We start from the raw sequence: 25,207 nt of genomic DNA, 5'->3' as shown, positions 1-25,207 counted from the left end.
CGTCCCACCCACCTGCGTTTTGCCAGTCTCGACAGCTCTTAACTTCCGGTCCTCCTCCTCCTCCTCAGCCAGCGCTGCCTTCTATCCTATGCCACAGCCGTGCGCGCTGCCTCAGCCTCGTTCTCGCGACTCACACTAAAATAAGAAGCTCAACTGCTGCATGCGCCGCAGCCACGCGGCACTGCCTGCTTCCCCCCGGTCCGCAGTGCACAGCACATGGCACGATGGTGCCGGCCGGGCCATATGCAGTGCCGTATAGGAAAGGCTGCTGTTGGCCTGGCTGTGTCGTGGGCTTGACTCCTTAGTCCACAGCTGTGCCTGCCGTCCACGTCTGGGTCTATTGTCTAGATGATTCAGTACCGGTTGGGTTAAACAGTGAGTCACTCGAATCTTCGATCACAGTCACAGTATCACTCCCCTGCCCCTGCGGCCCCACAACACAGTCTGAGTCAGCTACAGGAGCCAGGGTGCTGTGCACCACGTGAGACGTGCAACTGCAAGCAGCTACACAGCACACCAGGTAATAAAATTTAAATACATTTTTTAATGTCATGTAATTTTTGTATTCAAAATGTTGGCTGGTGGTGGTGGGCTTCTGGATGGGGGTGGGTTCTTCACTGCCTAGGGCAAAAAAAAGGTATATTTTAATCATTAAATATATCTCTTGTGCCCTAGGCAATGAGGAGCCCATCCCCACCCAGAAATTTACCAACAATAAATTTTAATAGTGCCCAGTTTAATTTTTGTTTTTATTCTTTATTTAACAATTTACATATATTAAAACAAGCAAAAATAAACTTGTCAGGTAAATAACATCACTGTTCAACTATATAAGGAAACCAATTAATGTTCAAACAATTACAGCATGTTAATTAAAGTCCACATTTGTGAGATTCAAAAATTACAATATGGATTCCAAAAGAAAATAATTAAGGAAGCTTTCCTTTATCGGATGCTCATAGAAGATATCTTCTCTTAATATATAGGGTTCTAAGTTAATTACTCCCTTGTCCTTTTGCAGCTAGGAATGAAGAAAGCTGTGCCGGCTCATAAAACACATATTTATTAGATTGATATTTAACTAGGCATTTGCACGGGTACTTTAGAAAAAAACGTACCTCCTAACTGAATTACACCAGGCCTCATAAGTAAAAATCTCTGTCTACGTTTTTGAGTCTCCTTAGTCACATCAGGGAAGAGACTAACTTTTAAACCAAGGAAACTCTTATCCTTGTTTTGGAAGAAAAGTCTCATCAGCCAGTGTTTATCTGGCGACAAGGCTACTGTGGCAATTAAAGTAGAAGCTTGGACTAGTTCGGTATCCGAGGATTCCAGTATCAGTGAAATATCTAATTCTGACTTTTCTTGAGGCACTTGGCGTTTCACGGGCAAATAATATATTTGTGTGAATGGTGGAACCATTTCCTCTGAAGCGCCAAGTATTTCTGTAATATACTTTCTGAGCATTTCCCTTGGTAAAACTCCAACTTTTTTAGGAAAATTTAAAAAGCGGATATTGTTATTTCTGGTTACATTCTCCAAGAATTCAGTTCGTCTCCTCAAGGAAATTAAATCTTTAATCATAGTCTCCTGGTTTAAATGAACCTCTTTCACTTGTTTTTCCAATTCTTCTTGCCGATTCGATATTGTCTCTACCTTGAGTTCAGTCTGTTGAACCTTTTGGTCCATTTTAGACATTTCTTGAGATAATTGTTTAATTTGTGGACTTAAGGAACTCCCTAAGTCCACAATCAAGGTGTATAGAGTCTCTAATGTAATTTCAGTAGGTTTCTGAAATTTAGGAAATTGTACCTCTGCAGCTACAACAGCGGTCTGTTGTGCCTTATCTCCGGTCACAGCTTCCATCTGGTGCTGGTTATTAGATGTCATATCTCCCCCTCGAGAGGCACCTAGGTCGCAAAAAAGGTCCACTGTCCACAGTTCAACTCTCCTCCTCGGCCCTGTGGACGACTACACTCTTCGGTGGCGTCCTGCTGGGGTCCGGCGTCGACGTGCTCGCTCCCGAGGGTTGTGGGGGAGGCGCCCTATCATCGGGGCTGAGCGATAGCTCCAGTCCAATGGTCTCCGAAATGGTACCATTTCCACCCGGTCGACCTAGCGGACCTGCTCCCGATGTTCCTGATATCTGTGCTCCACGAAGGTAATTTATCATTGTGGATTGAAAAGGAAGATTTTGCCGTGGAGGGGCAGCAGCGGAGGACAAGCGGCCCCTTCTCTTTGGCATTTTTCTTCTCGGAGCTTTGCTGAGCGTCCGAACTAGTCAGCGGCCATTTTGAATCTCACCCAGTTTAATTTTTAAAAAGTTGTCTATTTCTCGCATTTTGGTGGGTTTTGGGTGGTGATGGTCTCTGCAGTGCCCAGGTTAAAATTATTTAAAAAAAAAACAAAAAACCTTTATATTTAATGTAGGTGGAGGCTCTGCTATGCCCAGGACATTAAAAAGCAAAAGGTTTTATATTTAATGCTGATGTGCCTCAGGGTGGGGTAGGTAGATGGCAGATTATGGGGGGATGGGTAGGTGGTAGGATAGGGATGACACTAGGGTACAGTGAGGGATGGAGGGTAGGGTAGAGAAGGGAAGGGCTGATGCTGGGCTATGGGGGTGGATGGGAGGTAGAAAGGGAGAGGTAGGGCTGATTCCGAACTATAGGTGTAGATGGGGTGGTAGGAAGGGAAAGGTAGAGCTGATGCCATGCTACAGGGATGGATGGAGGGGGGTAGGAAAGGGTAGGGCTGATTCTGGGCTATACGGATGGATGGGGGATAGGGAAGGGAAAGGTAGGGCTGATGTGGAACCAAGATGGCCGCCGACTAAACATCACGCTAACGGCAAGCTCCGAGTGTCCTAGCTTTACCGGACTTACCATCGGGCTTAAATTGAGCCATACTGACGCATCCAGTGCATTGCGCAGTCAGCTGACTTCAGTGGTGCTGATTTTGGGCTGACGGGGGACCGTTGTTGCCGGTCGCCAATTAAACGTTACGCTGCTGTTGCGCTTACCTTGTCTGTACACTGAGGTGGAACTGGCCTGTGTTCGGGCTCAGTCAAACATCGTGCTGTTCCGCCGTTCAGCTATCATCCTCCTTGTAGCTGATTACACAAGCGGTTTCGGGGGCGAAGACGGCGTGCTCCGGTGTTAAGGCCGCCATTTAACGGTCACCTACTTCATCTGTATCTGGCGCCGCTCTCCCTGCTCCGGAAGAGGTAAAGCCCTGGACGCTCGTCTAGCCTGCAGGGTGAAGGAGGAGCCCATCTCTGTGCTGTCAAATAGACGAAGGAGGAGCCTCTTCTTGTTACTAATCAGCTGTTCAAGGCATCCTCCCCCCGTTTCTGTTTGCTCTATTTGCAGGACTGGAGTGAGTGATCTGGGCCCGATTTACTCCGCTAGGAGGCGGCTGGGAGGCGTCTGTCTGTCCCTGTTTTACGCTGCTTGCCCCGGTCCTGCTAGCCTGTTACCTGTGGATTCCCCTGTGGATTTATTTTCAACCTTCTCATATATCAGCTGTTCCTCTCATCTTCACTAGCTGGATTACAGTCTTCTTCCATCTCATCTCCTGCTACCCCCTGGCATAATCATGTTCTCGTCCTCCACAATTCAAATTCTCTACCTGTCAGCCCTGTTGCACTCTGCCCTTACTGCTACTGAACCCTCTTACGCTCACATTCCTATAATCTCTGGACACAGGAGGCTCTCATCCCGCATGCCACCTCACAGCTCGTCTCAAGTTGATCTACTATCTGCCTCTGTCGCCTCTGAGTCCCATCCTCGCATGCAATATCATCGCACCCTGGTTCCCCTTGTGCATGCGAATCAAGTGCAATTCCAATCTTTTCATGTGGGCTATATAAATGCGAGATCCGTAGTGAGTAATCCCGAATTGATATCTGACTGGATCTCCTCTGATGCTCTCGACATGTTGTTCATCACGGAAACCTGGATTAGAACACCTAAAGACCCCATTGTGCTAGATCTCTGCCCAGCAGGCTACAAGATCATCCACTGGGACAGAGTAGACAAGCGAGGGGGCGGGTTGGCGCTCATTTACCGCTCCTACCTCATAGTAGATGCAAGTTCGGTTTTGATCTCCTCATCGCTGGAAGTTGCTGCTGTCAAGGTTCATCACTCCTCCCTTCGTGGCCAGCTGGCCTGTGTGCTGTTTTACAGGCCTCCGGTTACCTGGTCAAGCAGTCAATCTGCGCTTCTGGATTTCATCTCCAATACCTGCATGAACAACTCGAACATACTTTTTTTGGGTGATCTCAACCTCCATTTGGATAATCCCATCTCTCCAGAAGTATCCCAGTTCCTGGATTTTCTCCACCTTTGTGACCTTGAATGTCCTATCTCTGGTCCAACTCACCGTAAGGGTCATTCACTTGACCTCCTCTCATTTAAATTTTTAGATGATCAGAACTTTTCTCTTCATGATATTGGCTGGCTGGAAACGGCTTGGTCGGATCACTTTAAACTGCAGTTCACCCTGCGTTGGCAAACCTCAGGTCTCCTCCGGCCTCGTCAGACTCACCAATATTACACCAGAGGTGTCATCGACCCCAGCTTGTTCTGGAGGTCTCTCTATAGTCACGGCTTGGATCTGCAACCATCCTCGCCCACCTACCTCTCTGACTGGGACCACACTTGTAATGCTGTGCTGAATACAATTGCACCCCTGCGTCTCAAATCCTCGTACATTCGTAGATTATCACCCTGGTTCTCAACAGATCTGAGAGCTTTGAAATGTGAGGTACGACGTATGGAAAGAACTTGGCGTAAATGCAAATCTGATCTGGCTCGGGAGGCCTGGAAAAGTAGTCACCGCAAGTATAAATACGCCATCCGATTCGCAAAGCGCACCTACTTTTCATCTAAGATGCAGGCGGTTGGCCGGGACATCCGACAGATATATCAGCTGCTAAACACCTTTCTAGATACTCGCAAGCTAGAACGCTCCAGTGTAGATCCTCCTTCAGCTACACAACTTGGATCTTACTTCAAGGAGAAAATTCTTACCCTGCGGTCTTCAACCGTCAGCTGCCTCTCTGATGTGGACGACTTCCTGGTATCCTTGGCCGTGCCTTCGGGTGCTTGCCCTGCTGACCGCTTTTGGATCAAATTCAATCGCCTGTTGCCCGACAAGGTGGCTGCTGCTTTACGTAAATTCACAAATAAAAGCTGTAGATTAGATGTTTGTCCGACCCATCTCCTAAAAGTCGCACCAAAATGTTACATCGAAGATCTGACTTGTTACCTCAACTATATGTTAAGCGCAGGATCTTTCCCGCCAGGTCATGGAAACATCCTTCTCACTCCAATCCCAAAGAATTTAAAGATCAAGCCAGATGTCATCTCTAACTATCGCCCAGTGGCTTCGATACCTCTAGTTATCAAGCTGATGGAGAGTCTGGTCAATGTTCAGCTCAACGAATTTTTGACTAATTTTGATATCCTCCACCATTCGCAATCAGGTTTTTGAGTTCATTACAGCACGGAGACTTTCCTGGTCACCCTCTTATCTAACTTTCGACGAGAACTATCTGTTGGACGGAAGATTCTTCTGCTGCAATTTGACATGTCTAGCGCTTTCATGGTGGATCATGAACTCCTGCTCCACCTACTGGACTCTTTTGGTATAGGAGGGCCAGTTTTGCATTGGTTCAAGGGTTTCTTGACTTCAAGGTCCTACCAGGTCATGGTGAACTCCTACACTTCTGAACCGTGGAATGCTTCCTGTGGGGTCCCTCAGGGCTCTCCCCTTTCACCTACCCTATTTAATATTATGATGATGCCTTTAGCCACAGCACTTGCAAACCTGGACCTCAACCCTTTCATCTATGCGGACGATATTACAGTCTACATCCCTTTTCACTCCACAGTATCAGAAGTTGCCAACCTCATAGATGCCTGTTTTTCCACTTTAGAACATTGGGCCAGGGTGTTCCGCTTCAGGCTAAACAGGGAAAAAACTCATTGTCTCATCCTCTCGTCCACGCACGCTCATGTATCTGACACAATGCTTCCAGTTCTGGGCTCTGCCCTCCCGATTGCCAACAGCCTGGACTCACATCTCCAGCTGGTTGATCATGTACACTTGGTCTCCAAAAAAATGTTCCAGGCCATGTGGAGGCTTCGGCGCATCAGATACCTCCTTCCCAGAGACTTGTTTCGTACCCTTGTCCACTGGCTTGTCCTATCCCATCTGGATTACTGTAGTGGTATTTATGTGGGTTGCCAGGCCTCCTTATTGAAAGCGTTCCAAACGGCTCAGAACACTGCGGCGAGGCTCATCCTTAGAGAAAGGCATTTTGCACACGCCGAACCCCTGCGCTTTAAACTTCATTGGCTGCCTGTACAGGAGCGCATTGCTTTTAAGATCTGCTCCCTAACACATAAAATCATCTGTGGGGCTGCCCCGGACTACATGCTCCCCTTGATCGACCTTCCGCCTAGAAATGCCAACCCTGCTGCTCGGTCCTATCTCCACCTCCATTTTCCGAATTGTAAGGGTGTCAAGTACAAGAAAATCTTCGCCTCGTCCTTCCGTTATTGGAGTCCCAAACATTGGAACACGTTACCTCGTCACCTTAAAGCTAAAGTGGACCATGCCCTTTTTAAGAAGTTGTTAAAGACATTCCTCTTTGCTAAGACTTACCCCTCAACTTACCATGTTGATTGATGCATCCCTTGTCCCTTACCCTGCCTAGTTCACGCTGTTAGTTTCTCCCCTCCTATTTGCTTCTTTTATGCTTGCCTAAGCTTTTAACTTTGTACTCTTATTTAATTCTCTGTAAGCCACATTGCGCCTGCATGACTGGGAAAATGTGGGATATAAGTAACAAATAAATAAATAAATGTCGGGCTACAGGGAGGGATAGGGGGTAGGGAAGGGCAGGGCTGACGCTTGGCTACAGGACAATTTAAAAGTTTTGATCCTTTATGCTGTAATTGATGAAGGTTGATCTGTGTTCTGCATGTGAGAGATTCTTCTGGCATGTGGCTTGTGTGGGTATCTATATCAGTCTGACTTGTCTGGCTTTTCCAGTAGGACACACTTTGGTGTGTATATTCACTGCTGCCTTTTTAAAGATGCTGTTATTGGTATTTGTGTGTTCAGAATTGGTGGTGTTTAGGTTTGCAACATAGGCTCCAAGTATTTATGTGGTTATGTTGATGCAGGACAGATGGGCAGATTATTTATTTAGAAATCCATCATCAAGTACACTCTAAGGCATTATTTAGGAGTATCCCAAGAAACACTACTCACACCTATATATACATAGTGCCCACCCATATTAGCTCTGGGCCCACCCAAAATGTCAGGTCTGGCTACGCCACTGTCGTGGAAAGCAGCCTGTGGAGTACCCCAAGGATCACCACTATCACCAATACTCTTCAACATAATGATGATCCCGCTGGCAAAGTCCGTAACCAATCGAGGCCTTAACCCATACATCTATGCAGATGACGCAACAATCTACATTCCCTTCAGACATGACCTAACAGAAATAACCAAAGAGATCAATGACTGCCTGAACATCATGGACTCTTGGGCAAATTCATTCCAACTGAAACTGAACACTGAAAAAACACACTGCCTCAGCCTCTCATCCCAGCATAACAAGTACAAACCCACAACCATAAACACCCCAGGTCACACCCTCCCTATCTCAGATAGCCTAAAAATACTCGGAGTCACAATCGACTGCAACCTTACCCTTGAGAGCCAAGTAAAGTCTGTAATAAAGAAAATGTTCTACTCAGTGTGGAAACTCAAACGATTAAATCCTTTCTTCCCGAGAGAAATTTTTCGAAACCTCATACAATCAATGGTCCTAAACCATGCAGATTACTGCAATGGAATCTACGTGGGATGCAAAGAACAACTCACAAAAAAAACTCCAGACTGCCCAAAACACAGCAACCAGGCTAATATTTGGTAAAATACAATTCAAAAGTGCCAAACCCCTCCGAGAAAAACTGCACTGGCTCCCAATCAAAGAAACGATCATCTTCAAAATCTGCACTCTGATCCACAAAATTATCTACGGCGTAGTCCCAGTATACATGATAGATCTCAGAGATCTACCAACCAGAAACAGAATCGGATTATCATGATCATATCTAAACCTACAGTACCCAAATTGCAAAAGACTTAAATACAAAACAACTTACGCATCCAGCTTCTCCTACATAAGCATACAACTATGGAATGGACTCCCAAAAGCTGTGAAAACAATCCATGACCATCTAAATCAGGAAATCACTAAAAACCAACCTCTTCAAAAAGGCTTACCCCACCAATCCACTGTAAATTACCATACCCAGCAACACTGCATAACCAATGATTGTACGGGAGAATAAACAATTTACATTCCCTTTGACCCTCATGGTGCCTGACACACACCTACCTCATCAGACCACAATATAACCTTGTATTTGTTATCAACCGACTTGGCGAACGCCATTATGGTACCTTGTAAGCCACATTGAGCCTGCAAATAGGTGGGAAAATGTGGGGTACAAATGTAACAAATAAAATAAAAAAAAAATTAAAATGGGCCTGTGTATGTGTACGTGCCTGCCTTGCAGATGGAGATTATTCATGCACAAACCTAGATTAGCAGATTTTATAATCTACATGAGAACATAAGAATAGCCATATTGGGTAAGACTGATAGTCCATCTAGCTCAGTATCCTGTTTTCAACAGTGGCCAATCCAGATCTCAAGTACCTGACAGACTTTCAAAGAGTAGCAAGAATCTGAAAGAGTGACAAGACTCCTTGCAGAATTCCAAAATGTATAAAGATTCCATGAGAATCTCAAATAGTAGCAAGATTCCATGCTACCAATCCCAGGGCAAGCAGTGGCTTCTCCATTTCAGTCTCAATAGCAAATTGTGGCCTTTTCCTCCAGGAACTTGTCCAAACCTTTTGTAAACCTAGATACGTTAACTGCTGTTACCACATCCTCTGGTAATGAGTTCCAGAGCTTAACTATTCACTGAGTGAAAAAATATTTCCTCCTATTTGTTTTAAAAGTATGACTATGTAACTTCATTTAGTTTCCCCTACACTCTGTACTTTTTGAATGAGTAAACAATCAATTCACTTTTACCTATTCTATACCAATTAGACCTCTATTATATCCCCCCCTCAGCTGTCTCTTTTCCAAGCTGAAGAGCCCTAACCTTTTTAGTCTTTCCTCAAATGAAAGTACTTGTGAATTCTGTCTAAACTCCAACCCTGTACTCTTTCACCACCGTGTCAAGCACACACTTTTACACTAGTTGGTATTTTATAAAAGGCTATTTATATGGAATTGTGGCCAGGTATGTGTGTAAAATGACTTTATAAAATTATCCCTGAACGGCATATTTGAATTCGGTCGACAGCACTCAGATTTAGTTACCAACATTTTGGCCACAGAGGAAGTTAGGAGGGCTCTCATGGTGATGGGGGAGTAGAGGAGGGTGAGAGAGCTGTGCAGGAGTAGGAGAGAGAAAATGTATCTGGGTGAGTTGAGAGGAGTCTGGAGAACAAGAGTGAAATGACTACATATTGTAAGCTTACTACCTAATGCACTTTACCCCTATGAAAATAATATTATTGGTGTTGGAGGGGGGGGGGGGTCTGGAGTATGTAACAAGTGTATTTCATCCCTGGTTAGTCCTGGAGGAATTTTCAAATCCCACTGTAACACCCTGATGCTCACCAGGGCCATCATGGCAGGATCCCCCTTTGGGCAGGCTTCATCAGACCTTGAAGACATGGTAGTTAGTTCCTCTTCCTGGTGCTACAGGTAGCATTTCCCTCCCTTCTCTCCAAGAAAAACCTGAAAATGGATGGTACTGTGAATAGGACTGGCAGTAAGCACAAATTGTATTAGATAATAATGTACATTAAGATATCAAACAGCACATTTAACTAGTTAAGGCATAAGCCCCCACAAGGCATCACCGTTCAAAGAAAGAATCCCTAATGTTTCTTTTATTTCACTGTAATTCCCCCTACCCCAGCCCCCTTGTTTCCTTCATATGGTACTTCCCAAAGTTTCACCCATGTGGAATAATGCAACTGGGCCTATGAGTACTTCAAATCATGCTATCCCTGTTGGGTCCGTATCCCTCTTGGGGGGACCAAACTTTACCACTGTTTCATTTCTGGGTCAACATCTGTCTTTAGGGGACCAAAACTCTGCTTAGGCGTTATAGCCTTCCTTCTGGTCCTCCCTGGCTGGAAAGAGTTTCTTTGCTCAGTGGTGGTAATTCTGCTAGATTTAAGATTGCCATTTATTCTTACCTGGCTGGGGGGGGGGGGGGGGGGGGTTCTTCACAAGATGCCTCTTCTATACCCACCCAATAGGAAGTACCAGCCAGTTGGTCAGAATGAAGCAGTATGGTTCAGAATGCTGGGCAGAGAATCCCAGCATGAGCCCTCTTCATGGCTATAATCTGATTTTAGCCAAAGGCCACCAATCACTTGGACTCTCTCTTGTAACATTGGGTGTCGGCGTCAATAATACACTGAAACCTTCTGCTCAGTGTGCTGCTGCGACTAGGAAAGCGAATAGAATGTTGGGTATTATTAGGAAAGGTATGGAAAACAGGTGTGAGGATGTTATAATGCCATTGTATCGCTCCATGGTGCGACCGCACCTTGAGTATTGTGTTCAATTCTGGTCGCCGCATCTCAAGAAAGATATAGTAGAATTGGAAAAGGTGCAGCGAAGGGCGACTAAAATGATAGCGGGGATGGGACGACTTCCCTATGAAGAAAGACTAAGGAGGCTAGTGCTTTTCAGCTTGGAGAAGAGACGGCTGAGAGGAGACATGATAGAGGAATGTAAAATAATGATTGGAGTAGAACAGGTGGATGTGAAGCGTCTGTTCACACTTTCCAAAAATACTAGGACTAGGGGGCATGTGATGAAACTACAGTGTAATAAATTTAAAACAAATCGGAGAAAAGTTTTCTTCACCCAACACCATAGGCGGTCGGTGGCCCAACTGTTTGGGGAGGCTAAAGGGGGTGGGGTTAGGGGTGGGGCCAAGGGTGGAGCTTAAATCCATAATTCTGTGATAACACACAGAAAAAAAATAAAAGTCACAATTAATACCTTTCATTAAATTTAGATATTAGATATGTATCATATGTCAAAGAATAAAGTGGTTGCTCAAAGCATATACTAACCACAATCGCTCAACTGCAAAACACTATGCACAACTTTGTGCAAAAACACACTCAGAACCTTATTGTACCATAAATATTACACTGGGCAGAACCTAATACACCAATATACCACCCATACGGAAAATGCGGACCGTCAACAATATGAAACAAGGGATCATAATATCACAATTCTCATGTACAGCCACAAAACACCCTAATTCATGTTTAATGTGGGATAAAATGCCATAAATAAGTAAATAAATATAAACTTTTAATGTTGAGCACCTGATTCTCAAAGTAGACATATTCCAAACACTATAATGAAAATAAAATGATCTTTTCTACCTTTGTTGTCTGGTGACTGTTTTTCTGATCATGCTGGCCCAGTATCCGATTCTGCTGCTATCTGTCCTCTTAACTCCGTTTCCAGGGCTTCCTTTCCATTTATTTCTTTACTTTCTGCCTTTCTTCTTCATTTCTTGTCCTACATCTGTAAGTAAAAGCTGGGTCCTCCGCAGACATGACTGTCCAGTGGATCCAGCTTCTGCCTATTTTCTTCATCCTTGTGCAGTTTTTCTATTTTCTTCCTTTTCCCTCATCTCATCTCCTTCCTCTCTCCTCCCTCCCCCTCCATCCATGTCCAGCATTTTTTCTCTCTCCCTTCCCTCTCCTCCATCCATGTCCAGCAACCCTCCTCTCCATCCACCCACCCAACCACCCACCCAGCAACCCTCCCCTCCCCCTGCTGTTCCCTCCATCCACCCATGTCCAGCAACCCTCCTCTCGCCTCCATCCACACATATCCAGCAGCTCTCCTCTCCTCCTGCCCTCCCTCCATCCATCCATACCCAGCAATTCTCTTCTCTCCCCTGCCCCCCTCCATCCACCCATGTCCAGCAACCCTCCTCTCCCTCCCCCCCCCCGGGGTCCTGTCTCTTCCGCCTGCTCTCAGTCATCCGCGTGGTCGCTCATTTTTAAAGCCTGAGGCGTTCTCCCTCAATGCCGGCGATTCACATAGCCAGCCTTAATCTGCCTGCGTTGGAGCCTCTCCCTCAGACGCATCCTGCCTCCTCTAATGCAACTTCCTGTTTTACGCAGAGGTGGGACGCGTCTGAGGGAGAGGCTCCGATGCAGGCAGATTAAGGCTGGCTATGTGAATCGCCGGCGTCGGAGGGAGAACGCCTCAGGCCGGAGTGACCACGCGGATGGGTGAGAGCGGGGAGGAGGTGCAAGACTCACGCGGGAGGGGGGAGGAGGCAGCATTTGGCGCTTAGGCGCCATCTCTTTTAAAGATCTGTTTGGGGGAGCGACCACTCCCCCTGCGCCCCACCAGGCTAGCAGCCAAGGGAAGTCCACGATTGGGCTGGGGAGGCTAAGCCTCTTCTACGGGGCGCCTATGCCCAACGCATAATTAAACTCTGGAATTTGTTGCCGGAGAACGTGGTGAAGGCGGTTAGGTTGGCAGAGTTTTAAAAGGGGTTAGACAGTTTCCTAAAGGACAAGTCCATAAACCACTACTAGATGGACTTGGGGAAAAATCCACAATTCCAGGAATAACATGTATAGAATGTTTGTATGTTTGGGAAGCTTGCCAGGTGCCCTTGGCCTGGATTGGCCGCTGTCGTGGACAGGATGCTAGGCTCGATGGACCCTTGGTCTTTCCCAGTGTGGCATTACTTATGTACCTGTATTGTAAATAAACCTTTTTAAAGTTAAATATATGGTCTTTATGTTCTTAGCACATGTCCTTAAACCTTACATTGCAGGTTAATGTAATTCCACAAATATAGTATTTAATTCCCCATTTTCTTTTTTTTAAATTATTTTATTTATAGTTTTACATTTATTAAACAACATAAATGTAATGGAAATACAAGAAATTGTTTTAGAAAAAAATTTTTTTTAAATGGTAATTACACAATCACTTTGTCCACAAATAAAGATCCAGATACTAGGTAAACAGAAGGAAATTAATTATACTTAAGCGTGAAGAGCAAGTTTGATCCTGCAAGCCAACTTTACAGCATATTACTTTCTTTGGGGTTGAACTAAGGAGTATTAACACTTTCCTTTGCTATTATAAATTGTTGCAGTTTTAAGGGGTCAAAGAATATATAATTATTAGATTGAAGGGATACTAAGCATCTACAAGGAAATTTCAGCTTAAACACTGCGCCCAGGTTGAGAAGTCTTGCCCTATATTGCAAGAATTCTCTCCTCCTCCTCTGCGTGTCCCTCGCCAAATCAGGGAAAATTTGAACTCTCGAACCCATTAATTCCCCCTTTTCTTACTTATTCTTATTATTATCTTATTACCTTATAGGTAATTGGTGGCGAATATAGAAGAATAGAATAAAATATATATTATTCTTACAAAACAGTATGGTTCAGAATGCTGGGCAGAGAATCCCAGCATGAGCCCTCTTCATGGCTATAATCTGATTTTAGCCAAAGGCCACCAATCACTTGGACTTGTAGAGGGAAAGAGAGCATGCCCTTCATTCCTCCTCCTGTTTTTCTTCTTTCTTTACTTTATTTGAAATCCGGTTGCATAGGTTATCAGCCACACACTCTACATTTGGGTTTGAAATCAGTGTGCATGACAAAAACATTTCAAGATACCCTCTTTTTTTTTAGAGGATTTCACTTAGATCTTCACTGCTGTTGATTATTAGATACACTATGAAGGTGAAATTTTGCATTCTCTGATTCATGAAAATCCTTCAGTCTCAAAGGTTTTTATTACACTGCAGAAATCTTGGGTGCTCTAAGAGAATGCCATCTTTTTTACCCATCAAACCCAGGGATGGTTACTTTTAACGTCTCTGTTCATGACTTCTGATTTTTCCGTTTTTCTTTTCTTGCAGCAAAGCTTTCTGCAAATGTTGGTGAGTAACTTTATCATTATTTTCTGTGGATGAAAAAGATTCAGTTTCTTAAGTCTTAGCCATTATCCCATATTTCCTGGTTTATAAATGTCTTACAAATATCTCTTTTCCTGGTGGGTGTGGAAGGCTGTGGTGTGGTTTCTGGAGTTCAGGCAGAGCAGTATTGTTGGGTAATTCTTATACTGGACCAATTAAAGGGCTTATTTTAAAAAGCCATGCTAGCGATTCTGATGTGGCAAATGAGAGGAAGCCCATTCAATTCCTAGGGCTTCCTCTCATGTGCTGCACCAGAATCGTTAGCGCGGTTTTGTAAAAGAAGCCCAAAGTTATCATAAGCTGCAAAAATCCCAACTGACTCTGTACCACACATATTGTTCCCATCATATATTTGTTCTTGGTCCCTCAGCTATATGGTAAGCTGTATTGTAGAAATTCTTTAGCATCATATCTATGTTAGTTGAATGTTCTAATGTATGTTTATATAATAATTCTCACCTCCAACATTCTGAGGCTGCCTGGAACCGTGGATCATGTTGGAGTAGATAATAGTGATGTCACACAACCCACACCAGATTGGCCAGTAGAAGGGAGAGGGGCGGAGCCACGATACAGGGAGCAGCGAATCAGCACAACACGGGGAATGCACAGCAGCAGGAACAGAAGCCTCTCTCACATAGTCACTCTCACATACGCTCTCTCAAACATACACACTCAGAGGAAACCTTGCTAGCGCCCGTTTCCTTTCAAACAGAAATGGGCCTTTTTTACTAGTCATTAATATTATGCAAACATTGTATTATATCTCTGGTATTTGAATTCCAGTGCTGTTAAATGTGTATATTTTTGATACAAGCTCTGTTATTAGGTTTCAATCTACTTTTTTCAAGTTTACCTCATTTATTGTATTTATGTTTATTCTTGGTTATTTTATTATAGTTATGCTGTTAATAAAATTGTAAGTTTTATGTTAAACTGTACCTGCTATACACTGCCTTGGATGAATCTCTTCATAAAGGCGGTTAATAAATCCTAATAAATCCCAATAAATAAAATAAATAAAAAAGTAAAATTAAGAAAACAAGAAGGCATGTGAAGGGCAATTCTATAACTGGGTGCTTCCATTTAAATGCACACAGTAATAGAATTGTGAAGAACAACAATAGATCGAAGAGGTTAAAATAAAACACAGTTTTATTTTTTTTTTATTTATGGAAGTCTTTATTAAGCAATTTGTAAATACAGTACTTAGTTCAGTACAGCACAAGATTCTTCATATCTTAGAAATCTCACAATGAGTAACTAACTATATAAAACATTCCATGTTAAACGAATGCTAAGACAGTAACTTATTATACTTCAACATTTTTTATATTTTCCCTCCATTTTCTTGATACATAAATCCCTACTACCCCTCCCTTCCCCCCCCCCCCCCCAACATCTTCCCATCCAATGACCTTAAATACAGATATTATCCAGAGCATTTTGTTAAAAAGGGTTCCCACACCCTTTTCCATTTAGGCAGAGTTTTTCTTTTCACTGCGGTCAATCTCTCCATCTCACAGGTATAACGCACTTTAGTTAGCCACCCCGCCATTGAGGGCACCTGCGAGATTTTCCAGTTTCTAGCCAAGTGCATTCTAGCCGCCTGTAAAGAGTTCCTCACCAAGATCCACTGATCAGTCGTGATACCCTCTGGGCGTTTCCCCAAAAGAAATATCAAAGGATGCCACTGTACAGGCCTGGCCACCCATGTCTGAATCCTTGTCTGCACCCCTCTCCAGTAGGCCCGTGCTTTAGGACACGACCACCAAATGTGTCCCATAGTTCCCTCCCCCCCCCCCCCCCCCCCCACACACACACAATTCCGCCAGCACTGCTTTGACGTCTGGGCAAACATGTGATGTAGCCTGACCGGAGTCAGGTACCATCTATAAAAGACCTTTATGGTGTTCTCTTGCATGGCTACTGATAGGGAGGATTTCAACAGGCCCTTTTCCAAAGTAACCCAACTGGCCTCCGAGAGCCACCTTGCTCCCACCTTGTTCTATGGAGAAGGGACGGTTTTGAACTTGTCACCAGGTAGGAGTACAAAGAAGATATCATTCCTCTCGTGCCCTTCAAGTTTACACACACCTCCTCCATCGGGTGTATATCCCTTCTCAAGCATCTAATATATTTTTGCCCTTTCAAAAAATGCTGGAGTTGTAGGTAGGCATATCGATCTCCGGACTGAAGCCCAAAGTCAGCCTCCAACGTCTCAAAGGGTATGATAACCTCTCCCACATGTACCTGTCCAAGCATATCTAACCCTGAGCTTGCCCACCTACAAAAGATAGTGTTTCCTATACCAGGCTCAAACAAGGGATTGCCCACTATCGGGGCCAGTCCAGACACCGGTGGCCTCCTCTCTAGGAACATGTGGTCCCAATAGTAGAAGGTGGCCTGTACTGCAGGCGGAAACCTGTCCACCCTCCCTCTGCTTACCCTCCAGCCACATTAAATGCCCTAACTTCCGGGATCCCACCAGGGCTTGTTCAATGTCCACCCACAGCTTATGGTCTTCTTTTCTAAACCAATCCACCGCCGCTCTTGCCTGCGCTGCGCAGTAGTACCAGAACAGATTGGGCACCCCCAACCCTCCTGCCCGTCTACTCTTATATAAAAGGGCTCGAGGGAGCCGCGGCCTTTTCTGATTCCACACAAACCGGATCAATATGTCTTGCAGACACGAGATAAAGGTTCTGGATAATCGCAGTGGGAGAACCTGAAACAGGTACAGAAAGTGAGGCAAGATAGTCATTTTTATCGCTGCTATCCTCCCAAACCAGGATAAGCCCATGGACTGCCATCGATCTAGGTCTCTTTGTACATCTCGCTTAAGTGCCGGGTAATTAACCGCAAATAGCTCAGACAATTGGTCAGGGATCTTCACCCCAAGGTAGCTCAGTTCTCTCCCCTCCCACCTGAAAGAAAAGGATGACTTCAGTGTGTCCATCAAATTCGGCGGAACTCCTATTGCCAGACCCATGGATTTACTGGCATTAAGTTTGTACCCAGATACCTGTGCATACTCCTCTATCACCTTCATTAAGTTGAGAAGAGATACTAAGGGGTTTGTTAAGGACAGGAGAACGTCTTCTGCAAATAGTGCAATTTTATATTCCCACCCTCCCACCCTAACTCCCGTTATATCATCATTCTCTCTAATCGCTTCTGCCTGAGGTTCCATTGCCAATGCGAACAGCAAAGGAGACAACGGGCATCCCTGTCTTGTTCCTCGCCCCAACATAAATTCCTCAGAGTTCCCTCCATTTATTCAAACGCAGGCTCTCGGCAAAGAGTACAGCGCCTGAATCCAGGTTCTGTATTGCTGACCAATGCCCGCTCTATGCAGTACCTTGTCCAAATATCCCCAGTGGACCCGGTCAAACGCCTTTTCTGTGTCTAATCCCAGCAGTGCCACTGGTCTGGCTTTTGTCTGAACTGCGTATATAAGATCTACCGTCCTTCGAATGGTTTGGGTGAATTAAACTAGGGAGCACCTTCCCCAAGCGATTTGCCAGAACCTTTGCCAGTATTTTAACATCTGAATTAAGTATCGATATTGGTCGATATGAGGAGCACTCGGTAATATCTTTGCCAGGCTTTGGTATCACCGCCACTCACGCCTCCATCATTGTCTTAGGGAGCGATGCCCCTTCTCTCACAGAGTTAATAATCTTCGTCAGATAGGACGCCAGGTACCCTACATATGCATTAAAAAATTCGTTCGTGAACCCATCTAGGCCTGGCACCTTACCCACTGGTAATGTTTTTATAACCTGAATAACCTCATCCACCCTCACCGGTTCCTCAAGCTCCCCTTTCTGAATCTCTGACAGGGTCGGCAAGTCCCTGGCCTCCAAATAGCCATCTATTTCGTCAGTCTGTACAGCATCCTCCTCCTTATACAGGGCCTCATAATATCGGGCGAAACAGTCCCGAATCTGTGGTGACTTATGGACCACCTCCCCTTTAGCATTTTTCACTTTTAAAATGTGCCGCTGTGATCTCAGCTTTCGCAACTTAGCAGCCAGCAGCCTACCCGGTTTATTGGTGCACTCATAATAGTTCTGTGTTACCCTATCATGGACAAATTTCAAACTATCTTCGTGTAGTGAAGCGATTTCCAATCTCACCTCTTGTAATTTACGATAGTCGGCCACAGAGCCAGATATCTTATATTTAGCCTCCAGGGCCCTAACCTTTTCCGTACATTGAAGCAGTCTTGTTTTGTGAGCCCTGGCTTTATAAAACACACTTTTATTAAAATTGCCTGACATGGCCATGTTTCACCAATGCAGGCTGAGTCAGGGGCAGTGACTACTTCACTGGAAGGAATCCTGTGCCTGGTGCTAGTATTCTTTGCCTTCACTAAGGGTAAGTGTGATTTCATATTCCCCTTTATTCATTGCCCCTGAAGCCACATTGGGTAATTTTAATAAAAGTCTAGCCAATACTCAGCCCATGGGAGGCATGCTGGTTAAGTGCCACAATCGGCACTGAACAAGGATATTCAATGTCGGGTAGTTTCCGGTGACCGGCATTGAATAGCTAGAGTTTTTTTTTGGCCGGCTTAAACTTAACCGGCCAAGTCAATATTCAGCGCTGGCCGGTCAAACTTATAGCAGCCAAAATTTAGGCAGCCCAATTTGACTGCTAAACTTAGCTGGCCAAGCGCTAACTATTCATAACTAGCCAGTTGTATCACATATGCAACTGGCTGCACATTATTCTATAAGGCTTGGCGCCTAACTGTCATAACACGTATCTGAATACAGGGCATGGCCAGGGGGCGTGTCAGGGCATTCTGAAAAGTTGCATGTGGAATTATAGACTTTGGCCTAAAATTAGCGCACGCTAACGCTAGAGACACCCATATGGGTGTCTCTAGCATTAGCAAGCACTAATTTTTAGCGCGCACTAAAAGCCATGCCTACAGCGCGGCATAGTAAATAGGACCCTAAATGAGTGATAAAAATTACCTTAAATCTAATATGTTTAGCAGAAGGAAGAGCTAGAACAAATGAATTCCAAGTCCGAGATTTGAAACTGGATTGTAAAACTTTAAAAGATTGTGAAAGATCCTCAGCACAGACACCATGCAAAGACTTAAATATCAAGCATAACACCTTAAAAACAACCTTCCTTGAACTGGCTTGAAAACAATCCTTGTTCAACATTTTTATATATGCTCAAGTCCATTATAAAATTTTTAATTCAGAGGAGTAAACTGATGGACATTTTTTACAAAGTAGGAGTTCTAACTTTTCTCCATTTCTATTTTTACCACAGAACGTCTCACTGCAAAACTTGGTAAGATTTTATTCTCAAGTATATCAAAGTATTAATGAAAGATTTTCTAGTCTCTAATTATTCTTTTTCTGTGTTTAATTTCAGAGTGGATAAAACGCTGTAGCTATGCAGGTAACAATGTGTTACAATCTTATCTATACACCTCTGTGGTGTCACAGTGCAGCTTGCTACAGACTATGAGGCAGATGCAGCAACCAAACGTAAAAAAATCTAAGAGGCAGATGCACTAAACGTTTTTCATCGTTAAATGAGCCCTCAGGGAAGAATTTCCTATCCTTTCCATGCACTTAAGCCTATTTTCCGACGACAGTAGCAGCTAACGAAAACGGAATGGAGATGAGCAATTAGTGTGAAAACCCCATTGAAACGACATGCACTAACCTTTTCCGATTGCCTTTACGCAGGAAAAAGGCAGGAAAACTAACGAGAGGTCTGGACCTCTCGTTAGGACAGCTCCGTGGCAGGAAAAAGTGTTAAGTGAAAAAATAAACAAACTTTGAGCCAATCCCAGCGCATTAGCAGAGCTAAAAGCGCTGTGATTGGTCCAAAGGACCTCAGAAAACACATAAAAAAATAAAACTAAAAAAAGGATCGGGAGGGGGCAAGGGCGCTCATCAGGAGCGTCCTGTACGGACGGCCTTGCCCCCCCCCCCCCCGCCGCTGCTCCCCACTTTCCGCCACTCCCCCCACCCCGAAAAAGCAAAATTGTAGCAGCCCCTGCCCCCCTCCCTTCCTCACTACTCTCAGCTCCGCCTCCCGACATCCTCCGTCTGTGCCCCGCCCCCTTTGGGGGTCGTCGCCGCCATTCCCCTTCTCCATCGGGCCCCTCTCCCTCTTACCGGGCCCGTGCAGCGCCTCTCTCTTCTGTCCGAAGGCGCTGCACGGGCAAGAAGAACGCTGAATCAGCTGATGCCTGCCTTCGCGATGGCGCGTCTTTCTCCTGCTGCGCCCGCCCCTGTCTGACGTCAGTAACCTACGTAGGTTACTGACGTCAGACAGGGGCGGGCCCAGGAGGAGAAAGACGCTCTATCGCGAAGGCAGGCATCAGCTGATTCAGCGTTCTTCTTGCCCGTGCAGCGCCTTCGGACAGAGGAGAGAGGCGCTGCACGGGCCCGGTAAGGGGGAGGGGGGCCCGATGGAGAAGGGGAATGGCGGCGACGACCCCCAAAGGGGGCGGGGCACAGACGGAGGATGTCGGGAGGCGGAGCTGAGAGTAGTGAGGAAGGGAGGGGGGCAGGGGCTGCTACAATTTTGCTTTTTCGGGGTGGGGGGAGCGGCGGAAAGTGGGGAGCAGCGGCGGGGGGGGGGGGCAAGGCCGTCCGTACAGGACGCTCCTGATGAGCGCCCTTGCCCCCTCCCGATCCTTTTTTTAGTTTTATTTTTTTATGTGTTTTCTGAGGTCCTTTGGACCAATCACAGCGCTTTTAGCTCTGCTAATGCGCTGGGATTGGCTCAAAGTTTGTTTATTTTTTCACTTAACACTTTTTCCTGGCACAGAGCTGTCCTAACGAGAGGTCCAGACCTCTCGTTAGTTTTCCTGCCTTTTTCCTGCGTAAAGGCAATCGGAAAAGGTTAGTGCATGTCGTTTCAATGGGGTTTTCACACTAATTGCTCATCTCCATTCCGTTTTCGTTAGCTGCTACTGTCGTCGGAAAATAGGCTTAAGTGCATGGAAAGGATAGGAAATTCTTCCCTGAGGGCTCATTTAACGATGAAAAACGTTTAGTGCATCTGCCTCATGTTAGGGAAAGAAAATGTATTTGTTGTAGTACAGAAAATGTGGGTGTTTCCTGATCATACACTTCAGAGTCAGGGAGTGATCCCTCTGGTAAGGAGAGAATAGGGACAGAATATTTCTCTGCTATGATACAGAAGAGTGTGTGTGGAGAGTTCAGAAATGATGCCCTCTGAAATTTGGTAATATGCATACTGGTGAGAATATTTAAAGGATTTTTGTCACATAAAATAACATTTTTGTAAGTGTAGCACCATGTTAGTAGCCATGGGAGGTTGAGACTGTAAATTATAATCAACTTCACTTTTTTTTGTAAATCCTTCTTTTATAGTGTAACTGAAAGTGCCATAGAAAGCTCAGGATGTGTGTGTGTGTTTGTATAGGGGGGAGGGGTTGTTATAATAGCTCTTACATTTTGAGCTTTATATTTTATTGTCACTGCGCACTAATTGTTCATGAATTTAAATCTATTATCTATTCTGTGTTCTGGATGAAAGTGAAGTTCCACTGTGAATTATACAGTTAATAAGGTTCTTCCTTTATTGGTGTTGCATAGCCAGAATTTCTGGAAATCATTATCACAGTCATTAAAAGAAAACTGAATAACAGAGGAGAGGGAAATATTATAGGTAACTTTCTCTGGGAAAAGGTGACTAATGTAGTGGATCCAAAATGTTGAGAATGGCCGATTTTTCATGTTATGAGTCCATAAGCCAGACCTGCCAAGTCAACTCCCGCTTTTGTGGGTCATCTCCTGCATTCCTGCTGGGGAGCCAGGATTTCCCACTGAGCAACTTCCCCTTCCAGCCGCAGAAGGAGACACCTTAATAAAGCATCATCTCCTGCTACCGTGTGACCAGTCTTGCAATAAGAGCAGTGGGACTGGCCTTGTGGTAGCAGGAGATGACATTTTTTTAAGGCATCTTCTGCTGTTGCTGCTGGAAGGGGAAGTGAGTACCGGTGCCGTGGACCACCATCCATCATCAGGGTATGCCAGGGGTGAGCTATGGGTGGGGCTGGCGATACTATGGGCAGACTGGGAGCATGCCCTAAATCTTCCACTGAAAAGGCTGGCCTCCTTGGATGCTCTACATGAGAAGTAGTCTGTAAAAGTTATTGCTGTCTTAATCTGAACTTGCAGGTAGATGTTTTTATTTGTGTTATGAATCACTCAAATGCTATATATGATTGGTGCTACATCAAACGAATAAAGGAAAATGGAAAGGAAATAGAAATGTGAAGAAATGAATAAGCTGCTCAGAGGCGCAGTGGGTGGGACAAGCATTTAAAAAGTGGGCTGGTGAGGGGAAAAACCCACCAACCCGTGGGCCCTGGCGGTGAAAACCACCAGAAAGTCGTTACCCACGACTTTTGAAATTTTCCCACAGGGGTTGGCAGGAATACGCTCAATGGCAACTCTGCTTCCACTATCTACTGAGAAGAAATAGTGCTGCACAGCTGCTTTACCTAACAACTTAATGTTATTGGACACAGGGGGCTGTGAGTTAAAGGAAATATTCAATGAGAAGTGTGAATACACTCAGGACAATGGTGAACACTGAAAATCGATGTTCAATCAGATCAATAGAATCTATATGGCAGCAAGTGAATAACAGTCAATAGCTGAGCTTTTGCCATAGAATTAGTGAGTGACTGATGAACCAGCCAATGGAGGTTAGAGACAGTGTGACAGTGTGCTCATGTTTATTAATGTGTCTCCTCTCTACAGTGGATGTGACTCTGGATCGTGAAACTGCACATCCTGATCTCCTCCTGTCTGAAGATCTGAAAAGTGTCCAGTGGAGAAAAAGAAATCAGAATGTGCCAGACAACCCTGTGAGATTTGGTACTGATTCCTGTTTGCTGGGGTGTGAGGGTTTCACTTCGGGGAGACATTACTGGGAGGTGGAGGTGGGGGATGCAGATTTCTGGAGATTGGGAGTGTGTAAAGATTCTGTAAAGAGAAAGGGACATATCACATTGTCACCTGAGAAGGGATACTGGACAATACAGCGGTGGCATAGAGATAGATACTCAGCCCTCATCACCCCCAAGAAGACCCAGCTGTTTCCGAGAGAGACACCCCAAGCAGTGGGGATTTTCCTGGACTGTGAAGCAGGAAATGTCTCATTTTACAATGCAGATAACAACTCTCATCTCTACACCTTCACCAACAGTTTCACTGAGAAATTTCAACCTTTCTTCTGGACTTTCTCTGAAAACGTTCCTCTAAGAATCCGGCCAGTGTCAGCCTGGGAATGCGAGAACTGAGCTCAGGCTTAACTTCTCCAGTCTCTGGCAGAGTTGTGAACGTGAAATGATTTTTACAAATTTGTATTAAATGTTCAAATAAATGACTGCCACAGAAAAATAAAAATGTGAGGATTTCTTTAATCTACTGGGATACAAATAATCACAAGACTTCAAGTGTGATAAAATCTCTCTATATAAAAGGCACCACCAACGTTCTAAATGAAGCCTCCAGCAGGAAGTGTGAAGGGGGGGAGATATTCGGTTTCCCCATGAGTGTCTGCCCCGCCCTCGCTCTCTCTGTAACACAAACAGTGAAGGAAAACACAGCAAAGCACGAAATCAAATCGCTCTCTCTGTAACAGTGAAGGACTCAGAGGGGGAGGGGAGAGAGGGCAGAAGCCCTCACTATCTTTGTAACACAAACACAGCACAGCAGGAAATTTAACACTGAAGGACTCGACTTCCAGGGGGGAGGGGACAGACAGCACAGGGGAAGGGAGAGAGGGCAGAGGACAGGGACACACACACTCCCACATGCACACAGAAGAAAACCTTGCTCGCCCTCATTTCATTTGCATCAGAAACGGGGCTTTTTTACTAGTACTTTAATAAAACTTCTAAACAGAAGAAGTTTTCACATGTCCAATGACAGAGATGGGATTAGAATCTATGTAAAGAAGGGTCTCAGTGAAACAGTGAGAGTGACAGAGATGGATTAGAGCCTGTAAATGTGAGGAGAGGTCATAGTGACATAGAGTGACAGAGATAGATTAGAGCCTGTAAATGTGAGGAGGGTCTCAGTGACACAGTGAACGTGACAGATGGATTAGAGCTTGCGAATGTGAGGAGGGATTTCAGTGGCACAGTAAGAGTGACAGTGATGGAATTAAGAGCCTATGAATGTGAGAAAGGGTCTCTGTGACACAGAGCAACAGAGATGAGATTAGAGGCTGTGAAATGAGGAGGGGAATCAGTAACACAGTGAGAGTGACAGAGATGGAATTAGAGTTTGTGAAAGTGGGGAGGGGAATCAGTGACACAGTGAGAGTGATAAAGGTGGGATTAGAGCCTTTGAATATGGGGGGGGGGGTGGTCTCAGTGTCCAAGTGAGAGTGACAGAGCTGGGATCACATTTTTTAAACGTGCAGCCCCAGTTTAGACAGGTTGTAGAAACAGGAATTGTGCCATGTAGGTCAGTATGTTTCAGTTGTCAGAATCTGCTAAAATACAGGTGAAATGTACATTTATGCACTGGGCCCCAGATTCTATATGTGGCACTTTGAGTTGTGTGCGCAAATTTGGATGCGCTTCCAAATTGCATATGTAACTTAATTGATTAACGAGCCAATCAGCACAGATAATTTGGCAATAACAAGCAATTATTGGCAAATGATTCCTCTTAGTATATTAATTCAAAAGGAGTGAAGCCTGTGAAAGTGGGATTACCTTAATCAGTGGGAACTGGATTAGAGATTCAAGTGTTTGTATTGTTAAATAATTTCTGGTTTTAAAAGAGAAAAAAATTAAATCAGGTGTATTATTTCCACTAATATTGGACAATAAGTATGTTTCCAATGAAATTAATTGACTATACACCGTCTTGGGTTTGAAGAAGCCAACCAGACGATCAATGTGGAATAATGATTCAAATAAATAATAACTAGGGATAATCAGGTTAATACCACGTTTTCTTTGTTTACTGTTGTTTAATTGATCTCCTTGTCTTGTTTCACTCTCCCTATTTATTTTGTGGTCTAAGAAAGAGAAAGATTGTATATAATCCATT

At 44.7% G+C, this 25,207-nt stretch overlaps 1 protein-coding gene across 1 annotated transcript in view; it reads left to right on the top strand.

The window, feature by feature from the left end:
- Positions 1–23,678, top strand: part of LOC115466345 (butyrophilin subfamily 1 member A1-like) — an 80,251-nt gene extending 56,573 nt beyond the window's left edge. Inside the window, exons 6-9 of the mRNA XM_030197534.1 lie at positions 14,058–14,078; positions 19,413–19,433; positions 19,518–19,544; positions 22,898–23,678. Of these exons, the coding sequence (XP_030053394.1) occupies positions 14,058–14,078; positions 19,413–19,433; positions 19,518–19,544; positions 22,898–23,439 (611 nt within the window). The 3' untranslated portion in view covers positions 23,440–23,678. The remainder of the gene's footprint in view (positions 1–14,057; positions 14,079–19,412; positions 19,434–19,517; positions 19,545–22,897) is intronic.
- The last annotated feature ends 1,529 nt before the right edge of the window (positions 23,679–25,207 follow it).

This window comes from Microcaecilia unicolor, chromosome 3 (assembly GCF_901765095.1).
Source record: "Microcaecilia unicolor chromosome 3, aMicUni1.1, whole genome shotgun sequence".
NCBI lineage: Eukaryota > Metazoa > Chordata > Amphibia > Gymnophiona > Siphonopidae > Microcaecilia > Microcaecilia unicolor.
Note: the sequence above shows the minus strand (reverse complement) of the source record. Positions and strands in the feature narration are given on the sequence as shown.